The 23,219-nt window shown below is 41.8% G+C and overlaps 1 protein-coding gene across 1 annotated transcript in view; it reads right to left on the bottom strand.

Annotated features, from left to right (window-relative positions):
- Nucleotides 1–23,219, bottom strand: part of sympk (symplekin) — a 115,690-nt gene that overhangs the window by 55,043 nt on the left and 37,428 nt on the right. Inside the window, exons 11-16 of the mRNA XM_072270303.1 lie at nt 19,470–19,668; nt 10,941–11,097; nt 9,620–9,855; nt 6,736–6,817; nt 6,527–6,640; nt 4,809–4,956 (exon numbers count right to left, since the gene is read on the bottom strand). Of these exons, the coding sequence (XP_072126404.1) occupies nt 4,809–4,956; nt 6,527–6,640; nt 6,736–6,817; nt 9,620–9,855; nt 10,941–11,097; nt 19,470–19,668 (936 nt within the window). The remainder of the gene's footprint in view (nt 1–4,808; nt 4,957–6,526; nt 6,641–6,735; nt 6,818–9,619; nt 9,856–10,940; nt 11,098–19,469; nt 19,669–23,219) is intronic.

Below are 23,219 nucleotides of genomic sequence, written 5' to 3'. Positions count from 1 at the left end.
AAAAGGTCATTCGGAAGGAAAAGATGAATTATGAGAGGAAGCTGGCAACTAATATCAAAGAAGATACGAAAAGCTTTTTTAAGTAGATAAAGGGTAAAAGAGAGTTGAGGGTAGATTTTGGACCAATACAAAATGACGCTGGAGATATTGTAATGAGAGATGCAGAGATGGCAGAGGGACTGAATGCGTATTTTGTATCAGTCTTCACAGTGGAAGACGCCTGCAGTATACTGGACATTCCAGAGTGTCAGGGAAGTGAAGTTTGTGCAGTGAAAATTACGACTGAGAAGGTGCTCAGGAAGCTGAATGGTCTGAGGGTGGATAAATCTCCTAGACCTGGTGGAATGCACCCTAGGGTTCTGAAGGAAGTAGCTGGAGAGATTGCGGAGGCATTAATGATGATCTTTCAAGAATCGATAGATTCTGGCATTGTACTGGATGACTGGAAAATTGTAAATGTTACTCCACTATTTAAGAAGGGTGGGAGGCAGCAGAAAGGAATCTATGGACCTGTTAGCCTGACATCAGTGGTTAGAAAGTTGCTGGAATTGATTGTTAAGGACAAGATTACGGAGTACCTGGAAGCACATGACATGATTGGTCAAAGCCAGCATGATCTCCTGAAAGGAAAATCCCGACTGACAAACCTACTGCAATTCTTTGAGGAAATTACAAGCAGGGTAGACAAAGGAGACACAGTAGACGTGGTGTACTTGGATTTTCAGAAGGCCTTTGACAAGGTGCCGCACATGAGGCTGCTTAGCATGATAAGAGCCCATGAAATTACAGGGGAGTTACTAACGTGGGTGGAGCATTGGCTGGTCAGCAGAAAACAAAGAGTGGGAATAAAGGGATCCTATTCTGGCTGGCTGCCGGTTACCAGTAGAGTTCTACAAGGGTCAGTGTTGGGACCGCTGCTTTTTACAATGTATGTCAATGATTTGGACTACGGTATTAATGATTTGTGGCTAAATTTGCTGATGATACAAAGAAAAGGTGGAGGAGCGGGTAGTGTTGATGAAACAGAGTCTGCAGAGAGACTTCAATAGTTTAGGGGAATGGGCAAAGAAATGGCAAATGAAATACAATGTTGGAAAGTGTACGGTCATATGCTTTGGTGGAAGAAATAAACGGGCAGACTATTATTTAGATGGGGATAAAATTCAAAATGCAGAGATGCAAAGGGATTTGGGAGTCCTTGTGCAAGATACCCTAAAGGTTAACTTCCAGGTTGAGTCAGTTGTGAAGAAGGCGAATGCACTGTTGGCATTCATTTCTAGAGGTATAGAATATAAGAGCAGGGATGTGATGTTGAGGCTCTATAAGGCACTCGTGAGACCACACTTGGAGTATTCTGTGCAGGTTTGGGCTCCTTATTTTAGAAAGGATACACTGACATTGGAGAGGGTTCAGAGAAGATTCACGAGAATGACTCCAGGAATGAAAGGGTTACCGTACAGCATCTCTTGGGTTGTATTCCCTGGAGTTCAGGAGAATGCGGGGGGATCTCAGAAACATTCAGAATGTTAAAAGGCCTGAACAGATTAGATATGGCAAAGTTATTTCCGATGGTAGGGGATTCTAGGACAAGAGGGCACGACTTCAGGATTGAAGGACGGTCCTTTTAGAACTGAGATGCAGAGAAATTAATTTAGTCAGATGGTGGTAAATTTGTGAAATTTGCTGCCAGGAGTGGCTGTGGAGGCCAAGTCATTGGGTGTATTTAAGACAGAGATAGATAGGTTCTTGATTAGCCAGGGCATCAAAGGGTATGAGGTGAAAGCAGGGAGTGGAGATGACTGGAAGAATTGGATCAACCCATGATTAAATAACAGAGCAGACACAATGGGCTGAATGGCCTACTTCTTCTCCTATATCTTACGGTCTTATGGCTTGAGGGCTATGTAATAACCCAGATTTGATTAGGGAACTTAAGGTAAAGGAGCCCTTGAGAGGTAGTATTCATAATATTGTAGGATTCACCCTGCACTTTTGAGAAGATAAAATCAGATATATCAATATTACAATGGAGTAAAGGGAATTACAGATGCATGAAAGAGGAACTGGCCAAAGTTGATTGGAAGGGGACACTAGCAGGGATGATGATAGAACAGCATTGGCTGGTGTTTCTTGGGGAAATTTGGAAGGCACAGGAATGATGCAACATAAAGATGTAGTAGTATTTTAAAGGGAGGATGAGAAAACTGTGGCTGACACGAAGAGTAAAAGAGATACGAGAGTGGATTTCAGATCATTGGAAGATAATTCTGGAGAGGTAGCAATGGGGGACAAAGAAATGATGGACGAACTTAATAAGTATTTTGTGGAAGTCTTCATACGACAGACACAAGCAGAGTGTCAGGGCAGAAGCGTTGTTGTTCTAGTAAGGAGAAGGTGCTTCTGAAGCTAGAAAGTCTGAGGGTACACAAGTCACCCGGACCTAATGTTCGATACCTGTGTTCTGAAGGAGGTAGCTGGAGAGATTGTGGAAGCATTAGTAATGATCTTTCCAGAATCACTCAATTCTGGAATGGTTCCAGAGGACTGGAAAATTGCAAATGCCATTCCAAGAGGGAGGCAGAAGAATTGAAATTAAAGGCTAATTAGCCTGACCTTAGTGGTCTGAAAGATGTTGTAAACTATTATTAAGGATGAGGTTTCAGGGTACTTGGAGGCACATGATAAAATAGGCCAGCCAGTCAGTATGATTTTCTCTTGGGGAAATCTTGCCTGACAGAATTTTTGGAATTCTTTGAGGAAATAACAGGTGGAAAAGACAAAGAAGAATCAGTTGATGTTGTTTATTTAGATTTTCAAAATACCTTTGATATGAGGCTGCTTACTAAGAGCCCATGGCATTACAGGAAAGGTACTAGCATGGACAGAAGATTGGCTGACAGGCATGAGGCAAAGAGTAGGATTAAAGGGGGTTTTTCTGGTTGGCTGACGGTGACTACTGTTGTGGAGCAGGGGTCAGTGTTAGGACCATTTCTTTTCATGTTATATGTCAATGATTTGGATGAAGGAATTGGTGGCTTTGTGGACAGTACAAAGATAGATGGAGGGGTTGGTAGCAGAGTGTCTGCAGAACTTGAACAGATTAGGGAATGGGCAAAGAAGCGGCAGATTGAATATCGTGTAAGGAAGTCATGAACTTTGGCAGAAGGAATAAAAGCGAGGTCTACGTTCTAAATGGGGAGAAAGTGCAAAAATCAGAGGTGCAAAACCACTTGGGAGTCCTCGTGCAAGATTTACTAAATGCTAACTTATAGAGTGAGTCGGCGGTAAGGAAGGCATATACAAACATTTGTACAATGCTAGCATTCATTTTAAGTGGACTAGAATATAAGAGCAAGGATGTAAATCTGAAGCTTTATAAAGCATTGAACAGATTGCACTTGGAGATTTGAGAGCTGTTTTGGGCCCCTTATCTAAGGAAAAATGTGCTGACATTGGAGAGGGTCAGAGAATTATCCTGGATATGAAAGTGTTTACATATAAGAGGCATTTAATATCTCTGGACTTGTAGTTACTGGAGTTCAGGAGAATGAGGGGGGAATCTCACTGAAACTTTTCGAATACTGAAAGGCCCAGATAGAGTGGATGTGGAGAGGATGCTTCCTGTAATGAGGGAGGCTAGGATCAGAGGGCACAGCTTCAGAATTGAGGGACTTCCATATAGAACAAAGATTTCTTTAGCCAGATGAATTTGTGGCAGGCCAGTTCATAGGCTATACTTAAGGTGGAGGTTGTTAGATTGTTGATTAATCAGGACATCAAAGGTTACGGGGAGAAGGCAAAAGAATGGTGTTGAGAGGGATAATAAATCAACCATGATGGAATGGTGGAGATGATGGGCCAAATGGTATGTCGTATGATATTAAACCTGACTCTCTTAAATTCCTCTATCACATTTGCCTCCATCACCACCCCTGACAGCACATTTCAGGTACCCACCACTCAGTGTAAAATAACTTGGCCACACATCTACTTTGGACTTACCCTTTCTTACTTAAATACCCTCTAACCTCTAAACTTTTCGTAATCTTATAAACTGAAATGTCTCCCCTCAGCCAATCCAGAGGAAATAATATAAATTTGTCCAACCTCTCTACAGAGCACATGCCCTCTAATCCAGGTAGCATCCTGGTAAACCTCTTCTACACCCCCTCCAAAGCCTTCACATCCTTCCTATAGTGGGAGTGACCAAAACTAGAACATAGAAAATAGGTGCAGGAGTAGGCCATTTGGCCCTTCGAGGCTGCACCGCCATTCAGTATGATCATGGCTGATCATCCAACTCAGAACCCTGTACCAGCCTTCCCTCCATACCCCCGATCCCTTTAGCCACAAGGGCCATATCTAACTCCCTCTTAAATATAGCCAATGAACTGGCCTTGATGGTGGGGAGGGTATAGGGTATAACATAGAACAGTATGGCACAGGAACAGACCCTTTGACCCTAGATGTTATGCAGAACTAATTAAAAAAGGCCCTTATACCTACAAAAGTCCATATCCCTCCATTCTCTGCATTCACATGCCTAACAGCCTCTTAAATTCTTCTATTAAATGTAATATTCCAGATGCAGCCCAACTGTAATTTCATAAAGATGCAACATTTCTTTTGATATTCATCCATCCATAAGAAACAGTAAAACCCTAGCAAGACTACTGCAAAGTTTCTCACCCATCTACGTTAACATGTCCTGGAGTTGCACATTTAAGATCTGCTCACTACAGGCAAACTGCCTTCTTTATTTCAACCTCAAAGAGTCCAGAATGACAGACTGAACACAGAGCTCTCACCTGTATCTTTGTCAGCCCCAAAGAGAATGGAAGGCGGATTGGGGTGCACCAGCAGTTGCAAATAATTCAGGGCAAACTTCTCAATGTAGTCACGCAGCTGCTCTTTCTCATACATTCTTTTAATGAACATCAATGCCTGTGAACGGACCTAGAAACAAAACCGAGTATCACTACGAGTGTGCTATCGCTACTAGATGCCTAAAGCACATAAACAAGCTGATTTTGAAGGGGAAAATGGATCACCACTGTAGGCAGAGGTCAGAAAGACTCCACATCGTCCTCCATGTCTGCAGATTTACCCAATGTCAGCTGCCAAGTTAGCGAATGCCAAGTCAGAAGAGTAAATTTGCATTTTGACATAGTGCAGTTGTGAGCATTCTGACTGGTTTCATCACCGCCTGGTATGGAGCAGACGATTGTAGACCCAGCCAGCTCCTGCGTGGGCACAACCCTCCTCACCATCAAGGACATCTTCAAGAGGGCAGGAAAGGCCTCAAGAAGGTGGTATTCATTATTAAGGACCTTCACCGTCTAAGACGTGCGCATTTCTCGTTTCCACCATCGGGGAGGAGATACAGAGGCCTGAAGACACACTCCTAATTCAGAAACAACTTTTTCCCCTTCACTTTCTGATTTCCTGAGGTATTTATTTACTTTTGTCACTTCTATGTCTTTAAACAATACTACTGCAGCAAAACAATAAATTTCACATCTTATCAGTTAGTGGTAATAAATCTAATTCTGGTCATTCACAACCTTGGGCTGGTCTCAAAGCTTTCATTGCCAATGAAGCATTTCTGAAGTGTAGCCACTTTGCAATGTACTGGAGATGATGTGCTCACATCTCACACTAAAAACTAATTAATGATCCAAATTACATTAGTTGAGAAGTAGATACCGAGGAAAACTCATTTAACACCTAAGCACTAGCCTGGATTGTGTTTAGGGTTTAGAGCAATCCTAAGAATAATTATACGGCAAAACAACATCCTTCGGCCCACTGATTCTACAACCGTCTTTTACCTATTTACACAAATCCCATTTCATTTTTACCATATTCCAATCAATTCCTTCCATCTTCAACCACTCACCTATACATGAAGAGTAATTTACCATGGTCAATTGACCTACCAACTCGTGCAATCTTAAGTGGGAGGAAACTGGAACACAAGAAACCCATGAGATCACAGGGCGAACAGGCAAACTCCACCCAAGATCAGGATCAAAACTGGCTCCACAGACGATGCCACACAGATTACTTGGAATGGGACAAATCCACACCTTACAAGAGACGATAACAATGTCACCCTCTGAACTATAGCAACACGTAAAGAATGCTGGAGGAACTCAGCAGGTCAGGCAGCATCTATGGAGAGGAATAAACAGTCGGCGTTTCAGGCCGAGACCCTTCATCAGCACTCATTGTATATGTGTTACACTAGATTTCCAGCACCTGCGGAATCTCATGTTTATCCACTGAACCATGTATGACACCAAGAAAATCAGCTCATGAGTTTCCAGAAAAGGAGTCCCAATACCTACTCACACCTAGAATGACTCCAGTCTTCAGAAAAGAGATCTGGAAGTAAATTGAGTACTAAAAGAAAGCACTTAATTGTTAAGGGTTTAAAGTGGGAAACAGATCCCTGGCCCATTCCTCCTATACTCTACCCAAAACCCCACAGAAAGCTGACAACAGCTGTTTCTTGTGACTTCACCTTGTCCTTCTCGTGGGAGCTCAGATCAAGCAGCACATGAAGGTACTGTAGCTGTTTCGAGGGGCGTTTGAAGACCAGATCTCTCAGTGTCGACATTCCCAGGTAGATCCGAGTCTAAGGAAAGGTAGTGAGGAGACCAAAGTCAGCTTCTCATTGGAACAGGTTAAACAACGTGGCCAGCAGCCACAGAACAATGAGCTGCGACTTACCTCATCCTCACAATACCTCCGGATCACTTCTAATGCATTGTCAGTTATAGATGGAGCCTCCAGGACCAGCTTTGTAAACAGCCTAATGAGAGCAGATGTACAATTAAAAAACACCAAAGAAATTACAAGAAACATTCCAACCGATTAAAGGAGAGCCTGCAGATGAATTATAAGACCTAAAGCTTATGAATATAAAAACCACCAACCTGCACTTAAATAGTGCCTTTTGTGTAGGGCAAAACATCCCAAGGCTCTAAATAGAGAAAATAGACCTGAAAGGTTAACTTTCTCTCTCCGCAGATGTTGCCTGACTTGAAACATTTTCTGAGGGCTTGGAGAAAACACGGACTTCTTAGGGGACGTCACTATTGAACCCTGAGCTCTGACACCCAAAGCTATAACAACATTGTGCTAACCACAATGCTACCATGGGAGCCAGTATGATTAGAGTTTCAGAGTGCACAGTAATTAGTGAAGAACAAGGGCACAGACAGCAGTATTTTACGTGGCCTCTACTTTACGGCAGAATGAACAGCTCTTCCCAAAATTAGAGAAAGGCTAATTTTGATAGCATCAGAAATGTGGCAAGTGTGTATGAGAAACAGGCTGTCTGCTGGCAAAGGTGCACTTGGAAAGTCAGAGGCCTTCAAAAACAATTTTTTGAGAGTACAAAACTTGTATGTGCTTGTAAGAATAAAAGGTAAAGATAACAAGTGTAGTGAACCTTGGTTTTCAAGAGATATTGAGGCCCTGTTTAACAGAAGAAGGAGATAAATCCCCAGGGCCTGACAAGGTGTTCCCTTGTCAGGCACGTGCAGAATTTGCTGGGACCCCAGTAGAGTTATTTAAAATATTCTTAGCAACAGGAAATGTTGTTCCGCTATTTAAAAAAGCCGAAACCAGGAAATTATATGCTGGCAAGCCTGACATCAATTGTGGGGAAGTTATTGCAAGGTATTCTAAGGGATCGAATATACAAGTATTTGGATAGACATGGGCTTGAGGATAGTCAGCATGGCTTTGTGTCACATGGTCACGTCTAATCGATCTTATAAAGTTTTTCGAGGAAGTTACCAGGAAAATGAATGTTATCTACATGGACGTTAGTAAGGCATTTGACAAGGTCCCACGTGGCAGGCTGGTCAAGAACAGCTGCTTTGTTTCCAGGGTGAGGTAGACATTGGCTTTGTGGGAGAAGCCAGAGTGCTGTAGTTGAGGGTTGCCTCTGTGACTGAAGGCCTGTGACTACTGGAGTGCTGCAGGGATCAGTGCTGAGTCCACTGTTGTTTGTCATCTACGTCAATGATCTGGATGGTACCATGGTTAACTGGAACAGCAAATTTGCAGATGACACCAAGATGGGGGATGTAGTAGACAGTGAGTAAGGCTTGCATGGTTTGCAGAGGGATCTGCATCAGCTCGAAAAATGGGCTGAAAAATGGCAGATGGAATTTAATACAGACAAGTGCAAGGTTTTGCATTTTAGTAGGACCAAAAAGGGTAGATCTTACACAGTAAATGGTAGGGCGCTGAGGAGTGTGGTAGAACAAAGGGATCTGGGAATACAGATACATGTTGTAAGTGGCATCACAGGTAGATGGGGTCGTAAAGAACATTTTTGGTACATTGACCTTCATATATCAAAGTATTGAGTACAGAAGATGGGATGTTATGTTGATGCGCTGTAAGGCATAGGCCAGGCCAAATTTGCAGTACTGTGTCCAGTTTTGGTCACCTACCTACAGGAAAGATGTAAACAAGGTTAAAAGAGTACAGGGAAAATTTACAAAGATGTTGCCAGGTCTGGAGGACCCAAGTTATATGATATTGGAAAGTTTTTGACAGGAACAGGCCATTCGGCCCAACAAAGCTTGCCAAATTGCTATTCATATAGTATGCTGAAATAACTATTGAGTTTACATTTGAAAAGATTGCATAGGTTAGGACTGTATTCTTCAGAATGTAGAAGATTGAGAGGAGGTTTGATAGAAGTATACAAAATTATCAGGGTTACAGATGGGTAAATGCAAGCAAGCTTCTTCCAGAGGTTGGGTGGGACTACAACCAGAGATCGTGGCTTAAGGGTGAAAGGTGAAAAGTTTATGGGGAACACGAGGGGAAACCTCTTCACTCAGAGGGTCGTGAAAGTGTGGAATGAGCTGCCGGCACATATGAGCTCAATTTTGTTTAAGAGAAGTTTGGATAGGGATATGGAGGGCTACGGTCCAGGTGCAGGTCTTTGGAAGGAGGCAGCTTAAAAAATTACGGTATGAACTTCCTGGGCCGAAGGGCCCGTTTCTGTGCTGAACTTCTCTGGGACTCTTTAACCAAAACTGCAGTCACGTAGCTAAGTCAGAATGACAAAATAAACTGTAAGCTTTTCCATTAGAATCATCTTTGAGGAATGAAATGTATTTACATAGCACTTTTCACAAATTTTGCTGTCAATAATATAGGAGACAATTTGCAGTTGTCTCCTATATTAAGTATTTCATTGGCAGCAAAACTATAAGAAGTTTTTTTTGTTTGGTTCACTGCCTATTTTTAAATAGTGTGGATCAGTAAAAATGATTCAAGGTCACCCATTGGATAAATTGACATTTGGTAAAATAAAGAAGACAGCAATAAAGATATGTCATTAGAGAACCAAATGGAGTAGAATGGAAGATGGTGTAACCAAACAGAATTTTAAAAATCCTTCATCTTTCTATATAGTTTTGCTTCTTAGCCTGGCACAAGTCAGTGTTCTTAGTTGTGATCAGAATACTGGAATCAAGTTCAAACAACCAGTGATCTAACCCATTGAGAGATGCAAGGAGAAAGCTGAACAAGCAACACAAACAGCAAGTAATCAAGCAAATTTCCCACTGCCACTCCTACTGACCCGTCCTTCTGGTCTGGTTTCTCCTGCAGGCCGGACAATAGGCTAGTCAGACACTCATCATAATTCTCAAGACTGCCACTGGGCCATTGGCTGAGATACAGGTTGTACTCTTGGTAAAGCCATGCAAACGCAAGGTCGACACGGTTTCGGATATCCTCAAGGATGAAATCCAGCATCTCGACTTTCATTCTCCCATCAAACTGCGTCACAAGACGTGCCAGGATCTTCACACGGATCTGGGTAAAAAATTAATCAATAAACTTCACATGCAGTCAGCGGAAGGGAAAGCATCGCAAAACTTTTGATGAAAATTTGCTTCTCTGCATTATATACAAGTCTCCAATCTTGGTTATAACCAACAATTAAGATCAACTTTATTTGTCACATGTACATCAAAACACACAGAGAAATGAGTCATTTCTGTTGAGGGTGTGCTGGAAGCAACCCACAAGTGTCACCGTGCTTCCGGCAGAACATAGCATGCTCACAATTTACTAACCTCATTCCACATGCCTTTAGAATGTGGGAGGAAACCTGAGCATCCAAAGGAAAGCCAAACAGTCACAGGGAGACTGTACAAACTCCTTACAGATAATGGCAGGAATTGAACCCCGATCCAGCTGGCACTGCAAAGCGTGGAATTAATCTTTAAGCTACTGTGCAGTCCAGCTACGCAGCAGGAAACTCGCTCAGCCTCCTTCAGTATGTGGTTACGACTGCACACCTTTTAAAATGCTGCTCAGCTACCTGATCAGGACTGCATTACAATGCTGAAGGAACTCAGCAAGTCAGGCAGCATCTATGGAAATAAATAAACAGTCGACGGAGCAAGGTTTAGTCAACGTGGATTGTAGATTTGGATTAATTCAGATTTACGATATGCTATAGTTTCTATTTCTGGTCGCTCTTTTTTGTTACTAGCTTTGGGTGATTTTTGAATCGGGATGGCCTGCAGATAATGAACACTGAGCTGAACTGAGCCTTTTGATTGTGCGTTCTAATATTCTGTGTTTTCACTCATTTTTTCTGTTGCTGTTTGCACAATTTTTTTTGCATGTAGGGGAGGGGGTTTGATGTTTGATATTTCTCTTCGAAAGGGTTGGTTCCATGGTTCTTCTTTGTTTCATGACTGTCTGTGAGGAAGACGAATTTCAGGGTTGTATACTGCATACATGCTTTGATAATAAGTGTACTTTGAATCTTTGATGTTTTGGACTGTAAAGGAAGGGAGAAGATGCCAAAATAAAAAGATGGGAGGAGGGAAAGGAAGACAAGCTAGAAGGTGATAAGGTGAAGGCAGTTGCTTTCACGTTATACATACCGGACCAGCTCCACCTCGTGCCACTGCTTTCTCAGAGTTCAGGATGCGCTTCAGGGCACCAATTTTCAGCTTATCTATCTTATCTGCAGGCAATTGCTGCACCACGTCACCCAGACGAAAAACCTTCTTTCGCCCACTCTGTCCCATCGGCCTGAAACTGATAGAGAAACCGATCAACAACTGGAAAGGACCCAACTTGTTCTAAACTCAAAATAAAATTGCAGTTCCGATGACATCAGCTCCTCTGGAAAAGCTCCTCTGGAAAAATGCATATTTTACCCCGTTAATCCATCAAATATAAGATCTTTCGAAATATCTGAATTGATAAGGGGGGCAAGAATGGGGAAAAAGAATGGAGATATAAAAGCACCACTGCACAGCCTATGGAAGAGAGAGGTACAATGAGCGGCTCTCCTACACGTGCGCGTGGTGGCGAGGCTGACACAGGGCCTCTTGCAGGCGAAGCAACAAATATGATAAAGATTCTGGAAGAGATAAGGGAAGTCCAAAAAGATATAAAACAGCAACTCAATATAAAGTCAGAGATCGCCAACGTCAATCAGAAAATAAGGGTGGCAGAGACTCGAATTGAGAGGGTGGAAGATTGGGTGCAAAACGTGGAACAGATACTAAGTAAGACAATAAAAATATTAAATCAATAGGAAAGTAAATTGCTTGACCAGGAGGGAAGATCACGACGGAAAAATATCAGGATTTATAATGTTCCCGATGGAGTGGAGGGATTGTCAATGACAGACTTTGTAGAAAAGCTGCGCTGGAGATTCCCCCGACTATGGAGACTGAATTTGAGAGGACCCATTGTTCGCTCGTCCCGCGGCCCTCTGGAGACAGAGAAAGTAAGCCGCGCTCAATAGCACTTAAATTCTTTCGATTCAAGAGCAAGGTGGAGATTCCACAAAGGGCCTGGAGTAAGAAGAGGGTTTTTTTTGGAACAGGAAGTTAATATACTTCGACCATGATTACCCCCCAGCGGTCCTACAGAAACGGAAGGAATATTCTGAAGCAAAACGAATATTAAAGCAAGAAAAGATTAAATTCCAAACCCCGTACCCTGCTAAACCGAGGGTATTTTACCAAGAAGGGAGGGATACGATTACATCGACAGTGGAAGAGGCGACCACAGACATGAACAACAGAGGACAGCCCATGAGTGTGGTCAAACCAAGGGAAAGTCTGGCTGAGCAGTTATCCCGATCTGCTTGGAAAATAGTAAGAGAACCGAGAAAGCAGGGGACAGCAGCAGAACAAGAGAAGGATATTAGGAAGAGACTGTGAGTTCTCAGAGGACAGCCCTCACCTCCTCCAGAAGAGCCATAAGGTTCGGCTAACGTTAAAAGTGCTGATAAACTAAACAGCAGCGAAAATAGACGGTGATATACCTATCTCGAGAAATGGGTATTATAGTGTGGATTTTATATTACTCAATTTTTTTTAATTCATTCATTCTTTCCTTTTTCCCCACCTAAATGAGAATATGTACATGGGAGGAATACACAGGGAAATCATTTCTGTGTAATGGATATAGATTTTTTCTACTTACTTTTATAGGTACTGCAGCAGGGGCCCTCAACTCACAGGTAGGAGGGGCTATCTCCCATGGCTAGACTTTTCTTCTAGCTCAACCCAGGGTCATCTAGAGACCCCAGCCTTGGAATCACACTTTCGTTACTTTTTTTTTTAATATTCACATTTCCTGGCTCTTATTTGTTCAGGGAGTAGATTGATTAAGTTATATTCTGCAAATTTCAATGATATACTAACAGATAAATACACATGGCTAAGGACAAAGTAAAATTCATTTCTTTTAATGTCAATGGGCTGTTGAATCCAGTCAAGCGCAGTAAAATTCTATCAAAAATGAAAAAAGAACAAGCCCATGTGGTATATTTACAGGAAACTCACTTAAGTGATAATGAGCATAGAAAATTAAAGAGAATGGGCTTCACTAATTTGTTTTTCTCCTCATATAAATCAGGACATAGAAGAGGAGTTGCTATTCTCATCTCAAGCAAGCTAAATTTTGAAAAAGTATTCGAAATGGGAGATAAGGAGGGCAGATATATTCTGGTAAGGGGGAATATAGATGGAAATCCAGTTACTTTATTGAATATGTACACACCCCCCGGAAGTGATACTACTTTTTTCCAGAAAATTACTAATATTATGGTAGCAGAAACAGAAGGTCTCTTGATATGTGGGGGAGACTTAAATTTACAATTACAACCAAAGTTAGACTCTTCCAATAGAAAAACTTCTGAAACAAAGTCCTTACATAAGAAAGTTAACACTCTTTTTGAGTATGTTAGTCTAACTGATATATGTTGGGACCTTTTCCTCAACAGAAGGGATTACACTCATTATTCTGCCCCCCATTCCATATATACAAGAATAGATTATTTCATAACATTTGGAAAAGATAGAGACAAAATAATCACCTGTGGAATTGGGACAACAGATGTAAGTGACCATGCACCTATATATTTATCCGTTGATTTTGACCTACAACCAAAGAATACTATTTGGAAACCAACTTCAAGTCTGCTCAATGATCCCTATTTTAAGGAACAAATTAAAAAAGAAATTGGTCTTTACTTAGAATTCAATGATAATAGAGAGGTTTCACCTCCCATTTTTTGGGATACTCTGAAGGTTGTCTTAAGAGGGAAAATTATAGCGATATCTTCATAAAGAAAAAAAATAAGGGGGCCAGCTGGTGGTGCAACAACATCGGCGCCGGACCCAGGAGCAGAGGTCCCCGGGTTTGAAACGAGAAGGGTCCGCCCCCAAGCACACTTTCCATCCGTGCCAGGTTGAGTGTCGAGAACACAACTCGATCTCGTAAAATAAAGGGAAAATACTGCGAAATTGTCTGTGTGTGGAGTGGTGCGCCACACAGTCTCTCTCTCCCGCTCCACGCCTTGTAAAAGCCATGAAAAAGACATCATCACGAATGCACGCACGGACACACAGGCATGCAGGCACACGCCAAAAAAAGAATAAAAAATAAGGAATAAAACATTAGAGGAATTACGAAATAAGCTGAAGGAACTCAACAAAAACACAAATTGAGTTTGGCACGGGATACACTAGAAGAAATTTTAAAAATTAGGAACGAAATTAATAGTTTGGCTACACAAGAAATTAGAAAAAAATGTTTCTGAAACAGAGACACTATGAAAGTGGATCTAAATCTATGAAAATACAGGCGTGGAAACTGAAAACAAAGACAGCAGAAAATACAATTCATAGAATTAGGGACCCAAGAACAAAAGTGATAAAAAATAAGCTAAGTGAAATACAAGAAGCTTTTGAAATGTTTTACAAATCTCTATATTCCAAAGTTCCAGGTGAAGCATAACCCAAATTGACACCTTTCTGAATTCTTTAGAGTTACCCACTTTAAGCAAAGAACAAAATAGAACGATGACTGCTGACATAACTGAAGCTGAACTAAAAACTGCAATTAGTAGGTCACCAGGATCAGATGGATATACGGCAGAGTGGTATAAAGAGTTTAGAAGTGAGTTAATTCCTGTTTTACTCCCCACACTGAACTGGGCCCGAAGAAAGGCGCAAATGCCTCCCAGCTGGAAGGAGGCGATAATCTCAGCTATACCGAAAGAAGGCAAGGATAAAATAAAATGTGGGTCATTTAGACCAATATCTGTTTTTAATGTGGATTATAGAATATTTACCTCCATCATGGCCAAACAATTAGAAGAGTTTCTACTCACACTAATACATAATGATCAGGCAGGTTATATACAACGACGCCAAACACAAAACAATATACGAAGGACACTTCACATTATGGATCATATTTAAAAAAATGAAATTGAAGCAATAGTGATAAGCGTGGACACTGAAAAGGCACCTGATTCGGTTATTTGGAATTTTCTTTACAGAGTTTTACATAGACTTGGTCTACATGACACAATTATTAAAACTGTACAGGCACTATATGACAACCCTACTGCCAGGCTTAAAATCAATGGATATTTATCTAATAGTTTTACCCCAGAAAGGGGCACGAAACAGGGTTGTGCATGGTCACCGCTATTCTTCGCATTACATCTGGAACCATTTGCTCAATACATCAGACAAAATGAAGATAACAGGGGAATTACTATTAAAGGGACAGAGCATAAATTGGACTGTTATGCGGATGACATTTTGATCTATATAGGGCAACCAACATACTCTTTACCTAAATTGATGCAATCCTTTGAACAATATGGCCAATTATCAGGATACAAGATCAACATAGATAAAACCCAACTACTTTCATATACCTATAGCCCACCAAGAGAAATTGAAGGTAGATATCCTTGGGCATGGAAAACAGAGTCCGTCAAATATTTCGGCATCATTATGCCAAAAAATTTGGCAAAATTATCAGAATGCAATTATCAGCCTATATATAAAAAAATTAAGGAAGATATAACAAGATGGAACCCAATTCCTTTTCTTGGTCTCAGTTCAAGGATTGAATCTATTAAAATGAATATACTGCCCAGACTACTATATCTCTTTCAGACCCTACCGATAGAGATTAACCAAAATCAATTCAATGAATGGAACAAGATGCAATCAAGATATATATGGCAAGGTAAAAGGCCTAGGGTTCGCCTCAAAACTTTGCAATTAGCCAAGGAAAAGGGAGGATGGGGCCTACCTTCTCTTAGAGATTATTATTTTGCAGCACAGTTGAGAGCTGTGATGTGCTGGTGCAACCCATCATATAACGCTCAATAGAAAAACATTGAAGAGAGGATACTTTCCATCCCCATACAGGCAATTTTGGCTGATAATAACCAACAAAGTTACATAAATAATATTGACAACCCGTGGGTGAAATGGGCTCTTAAAATATGGAAAACTATTGTAAAAGAATATAAACTAGAGAGAGACATTGTAATTCTTAAATGATGTGCATATGACTCGGATTTTTACGCTGAATAAACTGGGTGCTAGATTTAAGGACTGGACAGCTAAAGGAATAACAGCCACTTGCAATATAATGAAAGAAGGAACACTGTTCAGTTTTGAAGTGATCAAAGAGAAACACTTATTAGAAAAACAAGACTTTTACCGGTATTTACAGATGCAACAGTATGTTAATAGGACGGTTAAAAATATAACTAAGGCAAGTACATGTCTGATAGAGCTATTTAGAAAAGCATACAATTCAGACAACAGTAGTAGAATAATTTCAAGCGTGTATAAGGGTTTGTCAAATCTTAAAACACGTTCAACTTCATACATTAAAACAAAATGGGAGAAGGAAGGAGGGATAATAATATCTGAGGAAGACTGGACAATAATATGGAGGTATCAGTGGAAGTGTACCAGTTCACAGAAATGGAGGGGGTTCGGGTGGAAAAACTTGATAAGATATTTTATTACACCCTCTCAGAAATCCCATTATGATAGTAACCACCGCGCCCCCCCCCCCCCCGCCCCATTTGCTGGAGAAATTGTGGAAATTGAAATGCAAACCATTATCATATTTTCTGGGAATGCCCCGTTATCAAAGACTATTGGAGTGGGATACACAATGCCCTACAAAACATCTTTAAATGTGAAATACCCTTAGAGAGTAAGACCATATATTTTGGGTATATACCTCAAGAATGGTTGAAAAGAGACAAATATTTAATGAATATACTGCTGGTGGCTGGTAAAAAGACCCTTACCAGGAAATGGTTATCACAGGAGAGCCCAACTTTAAATGTATGGATGGAAATTACAATGGACACATAAAATGGAGAAGATAACAGCATCTGTTAATCATACGTTGGAACAATTTTATTCATACTGGGAAAAATGGTTTAACTACATAACACCTCATAGGTCTGATTTTACTCTCACAAGTCAATGAATATGTTGTAAAAAAAAATCACTCCCTACTCTGTACATAGTTTTCTTCTTTCGATTGTTCTTTCTTTCCTCTCCTTTTTTATAAGTGTATACCTCAGATAAATATTATGTGGAGATTTGTGACAAATATGATTGTATGATATATATGTACAGTATCTGAAGTACATCTTATGGAAATGTTTGTTTGATAATGAAATTCAATAAAAAATAAATTACAAAAAAAAAACAAAAATAAAATTGCGTGCTTTTGTAGCATCTTTATTGCAACAAAACATCCCAAGATTTCACACAGGAGCACGACACAGAATTTGACACTGAACCACACATGGAGACAACAGACGGCTTGGTCAAAAAGGATAGCTTCGAGGAGCATTTTCAAAGTGGATGGAGGAGGGGATTCTACAGCTAAATGTCTTGTGACTGAATGCTGACCCGAAGATTGGAAATGGAACACTGAGGGTTGAAAGGGATTAAAGGATAAAGATGGGCATCACATCATGAACACATGAAATCCGGCAGATTCTGGAAACCCAGAGCAATACACACAAATAAACAGTCGACATTTTAGGTTGAGACCCTTCATCGGGACTGGAAAGAAAGAGGGAAGAAGAAGAAAGGAGAGGGGGAGGAGGACCCAAAAAGCGGAATTTCCTAGTGGCCAATCATTTCAATTCCTATACCCATTCCTGTTCCAACATGTTGGTTCATGGCCGCCTCTTCTGTCACAATGAGGCCACTCTCAGGTTGGAGGAGTAACGCTGCATATTCCTTCTAGGCAGCCTCCAACCTAATGGCATGAACATCGATTTCTACAACTTCTGGAATTTTTATTCTCTCACCCACTTCCCTTGTCTTCATTTTCCCCACTCTGGCCTCTTACCTCTACTCCTCACCTGTCTATCCCTCTGATGCCCCTCCTCCTTCTTCTCCGATGATCCACTCTCCTCTCCTATCCGATTCCTCCTTCTCCAGCCTTTTGCCTTTTTCACTGTCACCTCCCAGCTTCTTACTTTATCACTCCCTCCCACCCAACTGGCTTCAACTATCACCTTTCTAGATTGTCCTCCCCTCTCCCCCACCACCTTATTCTGGCTTCTTCCCAATTCCTTTTCATCCTGAAGAGACTCGGCCCAAAATGTCCTTTCCATTGGTGCTGCCTAACCTGCTGAGTTCCACCAGCATTTTATGTGCACTACTAAAGAAAGCCATGTAGTGATTTGAAAACAAGAATAAAAACTTCAAACCTGAGTTTGTTAACAGGAGCTAATGTTGGTCAACCAGCTGAGTTGATGGAAGAAAGAGGTATTTGTCTTGGAGAGTCAGGACTGAGGCTGCAGAACATTATTGTTTGTAAAACATCAAGTAGCATGTCTTGAGGTGACTAAATATTTCGGTTCCTAGCTCCACTTAAGAAATTGCATGTCAAAATAAACTCTCAATCTCTTGACAAAATCCCAATTGATTGCAGATCTTTGCTAGGGTTGTGAGTTAGTTTAATAGTGCTGTCTTCATTTCTGGTTGATAATCTCGAGAGATCTCAAAAGCCCCGCACTACTGTTGGCAATCATGGTTACAGCAAGCATGCCCAAGCTCTGGAATTCCCTCCTGAAATTGCTGTCACTCACTAAAATACGTCTTGGTCCAGTCATTCGTCACCAGTCCTAACAGTTCTATGTGGCTCAGTATCAAATTGTGTCAGATTACAAACTTGAGATGCAGCTTGACACATTCCAAGTACACAGCCTCAGATCAGCCTGATAGTGTAACCAAAGGATAGGAATACATGGAGGAGCTTAGGACGATTAAAAGCACCTAACAGCAACTCCTTTGCTTGCATCTTCAGAAACAGCTCTATTTCCCATCTTTAATATCGCTATTTTTCACTTTCAGGGTTCTTTTGAAGACCATGACCTGAAGTTACATGCTGACTACGGTTCTTTGAGGGAATGGGACACGCCCTCAGGGTTTCACAACTGGCCATTACTCGGCACACCAAGGGCTTAGCCTAAGAGCTCAGCTCGCCTTGGGAGGACCGGGATCTTGTGGCTCTGGAGACGGGCGGATCGAAGGTCGGTGTCATGGCAGATCAGTGTGTCATCGGAAGAGTTGGAAGACCTACGGCTGTGTGCCCAGAGACCCGAAATCTTTGGGCACAGAGCTTGGAAAAGGCAAGGCGACGGACTTTTAACATCGTAACCCAGCAAGTTGTTTATGTCTCCCCTCTCGATGTGAAAACGGAGACACCTCTTTCTCCCTTATTAGGGAGAGAGACAGCCTGTGATATGTCGAGTGAACAAGTAGTCTTTGAGGTACTGCAGGTCTGTGTCTTTGCTGTTGCTTTGCTCACACTTGAGTGCTCCATGCTTTTTTTGTCAATGGGGGGGGGATTGTTGCTTGTTGCCGTTTATGTGTGGGAGAGAGGAAAGCTGGGGGGGACTTTGGGGTTCTAGTATTTAACTGTCATTCATTCTTTCGGGGCACTCCGCTATTTTCGTGGATGGTTGCAAAGAAAAGGCATTTCAGGATGCATATTGTATACATTTCCCTGACATTAAATACACCTTTGAATCCTGTGCAACAAACCCATATGAACACTGATTTCCCCAAATCGGTGCATTGACCAATTACCTGGACTGATTTGAAGGCATAATAGGCTCTGGTCGTCTCTTTGTTTGCGTCTCCTCTTGTGAGAAGTGAACAGGTGCCCCAACAACAGAGATAGCTTGGCCTTGCCCCCGCATCATGGAGTAACGTCGTCTAATGTCAGATTTACCATCTTTCCCTTGTTTCATATCTTCATCTGCTTGAAGTTTTATCTGGTCAACACCTAAGGAAAAAAACATTTGGCCAGTAAGAACAACCACATTCTAAAGAGAGAAGGCTGACATTTTACCTCCAGATCAAACCAAATAGCAATGACAAAAGCAGCATGGTCAATGACAGGCAGCTTGTACTCTCTGCAGAAACATCAGCACAATTGCAACCTGACATTTCACTGTAATACTGAGAGAACTGTGTTCAGTCACCAGTTAAACTGAGACTCCCTCAGGTTACTACAAGAAATCCCCACGGCGTTATTTGACTACCTACATAAATACAGCCTGAAAAGGAAGGCTCCAGAGATCAGGGCAACTGGTCAGGTGGTCGCGGGAGACAGAGGAATGGTTATAGGATTGCCTTGAGTCAGTGGCCTGGGCCATGTTCAAGAATACATTTGAGGACCTGAATGACTACAGAAGGATCATAAAAGACTTTATTAAAACAGCTGTGGATGAGTTTGTCGGTCAGGATTTAACCCAATCAGATGCCCTGGCTGAACCATGAAATCTGGAATTCGCTGAGAGCCAGATCAGAGGCATTCATGTCTGGAAATCAAGAATGCTACAAGAGGTGCAGGTATGATCTCTGGAAAACCTTCTCAAAGGCAAAGTGGAGATTCTGGACTAGACTAGAATCAATAAGGGATGCTCGACAGCTGTGGCAGGGTGTGAATACCATAACCTCCTACAAAGTTACATCTTGTGATATAGAAGATGGCATAGCTTCACTTCTGAGTGAGATCAAAGCCTCCTATTCTCACTTTGAGCACCAGAACAGAGAGGAACCTTCGCACACCCGTGCCTCCCAATGATCCTTTGGTCGCGGTATCTGAAGATGACGTGCCGGCTTCCTTCAACAAAGTGAGTCCAAGGAAAGCATCCAGTCCTGATGGAGTACCTAGTCAAGCATTGAAGACTTGTGCTGACTAATTGGCTGGTGTGTTCATGGATATCTTCAACTTCTCGCTCCAGCAGCGTGCGGTACCCACATGGTTCAAGCAAGCTTCAATCATACCAGTGCCTTAGAAGAGCATGGTAATCTGCCACAGTGTTTTGAGGGGTTAGTTTTGAAGCACACCAGCTCCTGTATGAATGGCAACTGGATCCACTCCAATTTGCCTACTGTAGCAACAGGTCCACAGCAGATGCCATCTCATTGGCTCTTCACACAACCTTGAAACAGCAAAGATGCCTACATCAGAATGCTCTTTATCAATTACAGCTCGGCATTTAACACCATCATCCTCTCAAAACTAATCAGTAAACTCCAAGGCCCGGGCCTCAGTACTCCTTTGTGCAGTTGGATCGCAGATTTACTCACCTAGAAAGTTCGGATTGACAAAAACATCTCCACCACAATCTCTATCAGCACAGGAGCACCACAGGGATGTGTGCTCAGCCCCTGCTCTACTCGCTTTATACCCATGACCGTGTGACTAACTACAGCTCAACACTATATGCAAGTTTGTTAATGACACCACTATTGTGGGCCGTATCAAAGGTGGGAGGAACTGCATACAGGAGGGAGAGTGAAAACTTGGCTCAGTGGTGTCATAACAACAACTCTCACTCAACGTCAGTAAGACCAAGGAACTGCTTGTAGACGTCAGGAAAGGGAAACCAGAGGTCCATGAGCCAGTAACCACTGGAGGATCAAAAGTGGAGAGGATCAGTAACTAAGTCCTGGACCCATCATATAAACACTATTGCAAAGAAAGCACGACTGTACCTCTACTTCCTCAGGAGTCTGTGGAGATTTGGCATATCATCAAAAACCTTGGCAAAACTTCTATAGATGTATGGTGGAAACTGTGCTAACTGGCTGCATTACGGCCTGGCTTGGAAACACCGGTGCCTTTGGGCAGAAAATCCTACAAAAGGTAGTACATTACAGGTAAAGCCCTCCCAACCATTGAGCACATCTATGTGAAACGTTGCCAGAGAAAAGCAGCATCCTTCAAAGATCCTCACCATCCAGGCCATGCCCTTTTCTCACTGCTGGCATCAGGTAGAAGGTACAAGAGCCTCAGGACTCACACCAACAGGTTCAAGAATAATTACTATTCCCCAACCAATAGGCTCTTGAACAAAAGGGGATGAATACACTCATTCTATTCCTGGCATTCCCACACTGATGGTCTCACTTCAAGCATTCTATCTTTTTACTTCATACTTGTTATTTATATTTGCATTTTCACAGTTTGTTGTTCATTGATCCTGTTACAGTTACTACGCCTGCAGGAAAAAGAATCTAAGGGTTGTTTATGGTGACATGCATGTACTCTGATAATAAATTTTTACTTTGAATTTTGATCATGATGGAATCTTTCCAAATAAAATTCAGAGCACCAAATGTAAAATTACTTTTTTCTGGTTGGTCCTACGTACAACACTGGTACATAATGGGCTGGTGCAATACAAGACGGACAGTTAAAATCTAAAATCAGCCGCCGACATATATGTTTGCACCAGTGACCATCACCATCTGTTGTAAAGAATCCTCTCCTGTTTGATAGTGAATGAACAGAAGCCCAAGGAGATAAGATGCTGGAACCTGAAGCAATAAACAAACAAACTGCTGCAGGAATTCAGCAGGTCAATCAGGATCTGACGTAAAGAAATAAGTGATGTTTCAGGTCAGGACCCTGCATTAGGCCATCACTGAGTTCCTTCATCAGTTTGTGTTTTACAACCCATTGCACCCAGCATGATTGGGATTCTGTGCTTAATTGGCTCTGAAAGAATTGCCCAGTACTACTGACTCCTGAATCACAACAAGAGATGAAAAAAAATATCTTCACCCACAGCATGGAAAACCTTGAAAATTACTTCCCAAGAAGCCAATGGAGATGCTGTCAGCGAGATTTTAGATATTAAGAGGGCTTCTTCTTCTTTGGTTGTCCATCGAAATCTGATGATGACGTCCACTCCTTTAACATGAGATCTTTCATGACTATACAATCCTTTTCTGGACCCACAAGTTCTATTGCAGGTGGGACATGTATACGTAGTAGTGGTGGCAACCATGGCTGCATTTCTCCTGGCTCTCTTCTGCTGTCTTCTGGTTGTTCTGTCCATCTCCAGAATACGAACCTGTCCCTTCACAGCTGTCGCCACGTGGTACGACATCAGAAAATTAAGAGGGCACAACATCAGAGAAGGACATCCCTTTAGATAAGCAATAAGGAACTTCTTGAACCACAGGGCGGTGAATCTGTGGAATTCCTTGCCACAGGCAGCTGTGGAGGCCAAGTTATTGGGTGTACTTAAACTGGAGGTTGATAAATTCTTGATTAGTCGGGGCATCAAAAGTTAAGGAGAGGAGGCAGAAGAATGAGGTTGACAGGAATAATAGATCAGTCATGATTTTATGCTAGAGAAGACATGACAGGCCAAATGGCCTAATGCTGCTTCTACATCTTATGATATTAAGGTTATCAAGGAATTTGAGATTGGTACAGAAACATTGCAGAGGTAAAAGATCCTGACCTCACTGAAAAACAAGCACAAAGGACTTGGTGCCTCTCTTATGATCCTATCTCTTATGTTCTCAATTTAA

Source organism: Mobula birostris, chromosome 10, assembly GCF_030028105.1.
Source record: "Mobula birostris isolate sMobBir1 chromosome 10, sMobBir1.hap1, whole genome shotgun sequence".
NCBI lineage: Eukaryota > Metazoa > Chordata > Chondrichthyes > Myliobatiformes > Myliobatidae > Mobula > Mobula birostris.
The sequence above is the reverse complement of the archived record's forward strand: the minus strand, read 5'-3'. Positions and strand labels throughout refer to the sequence as shown.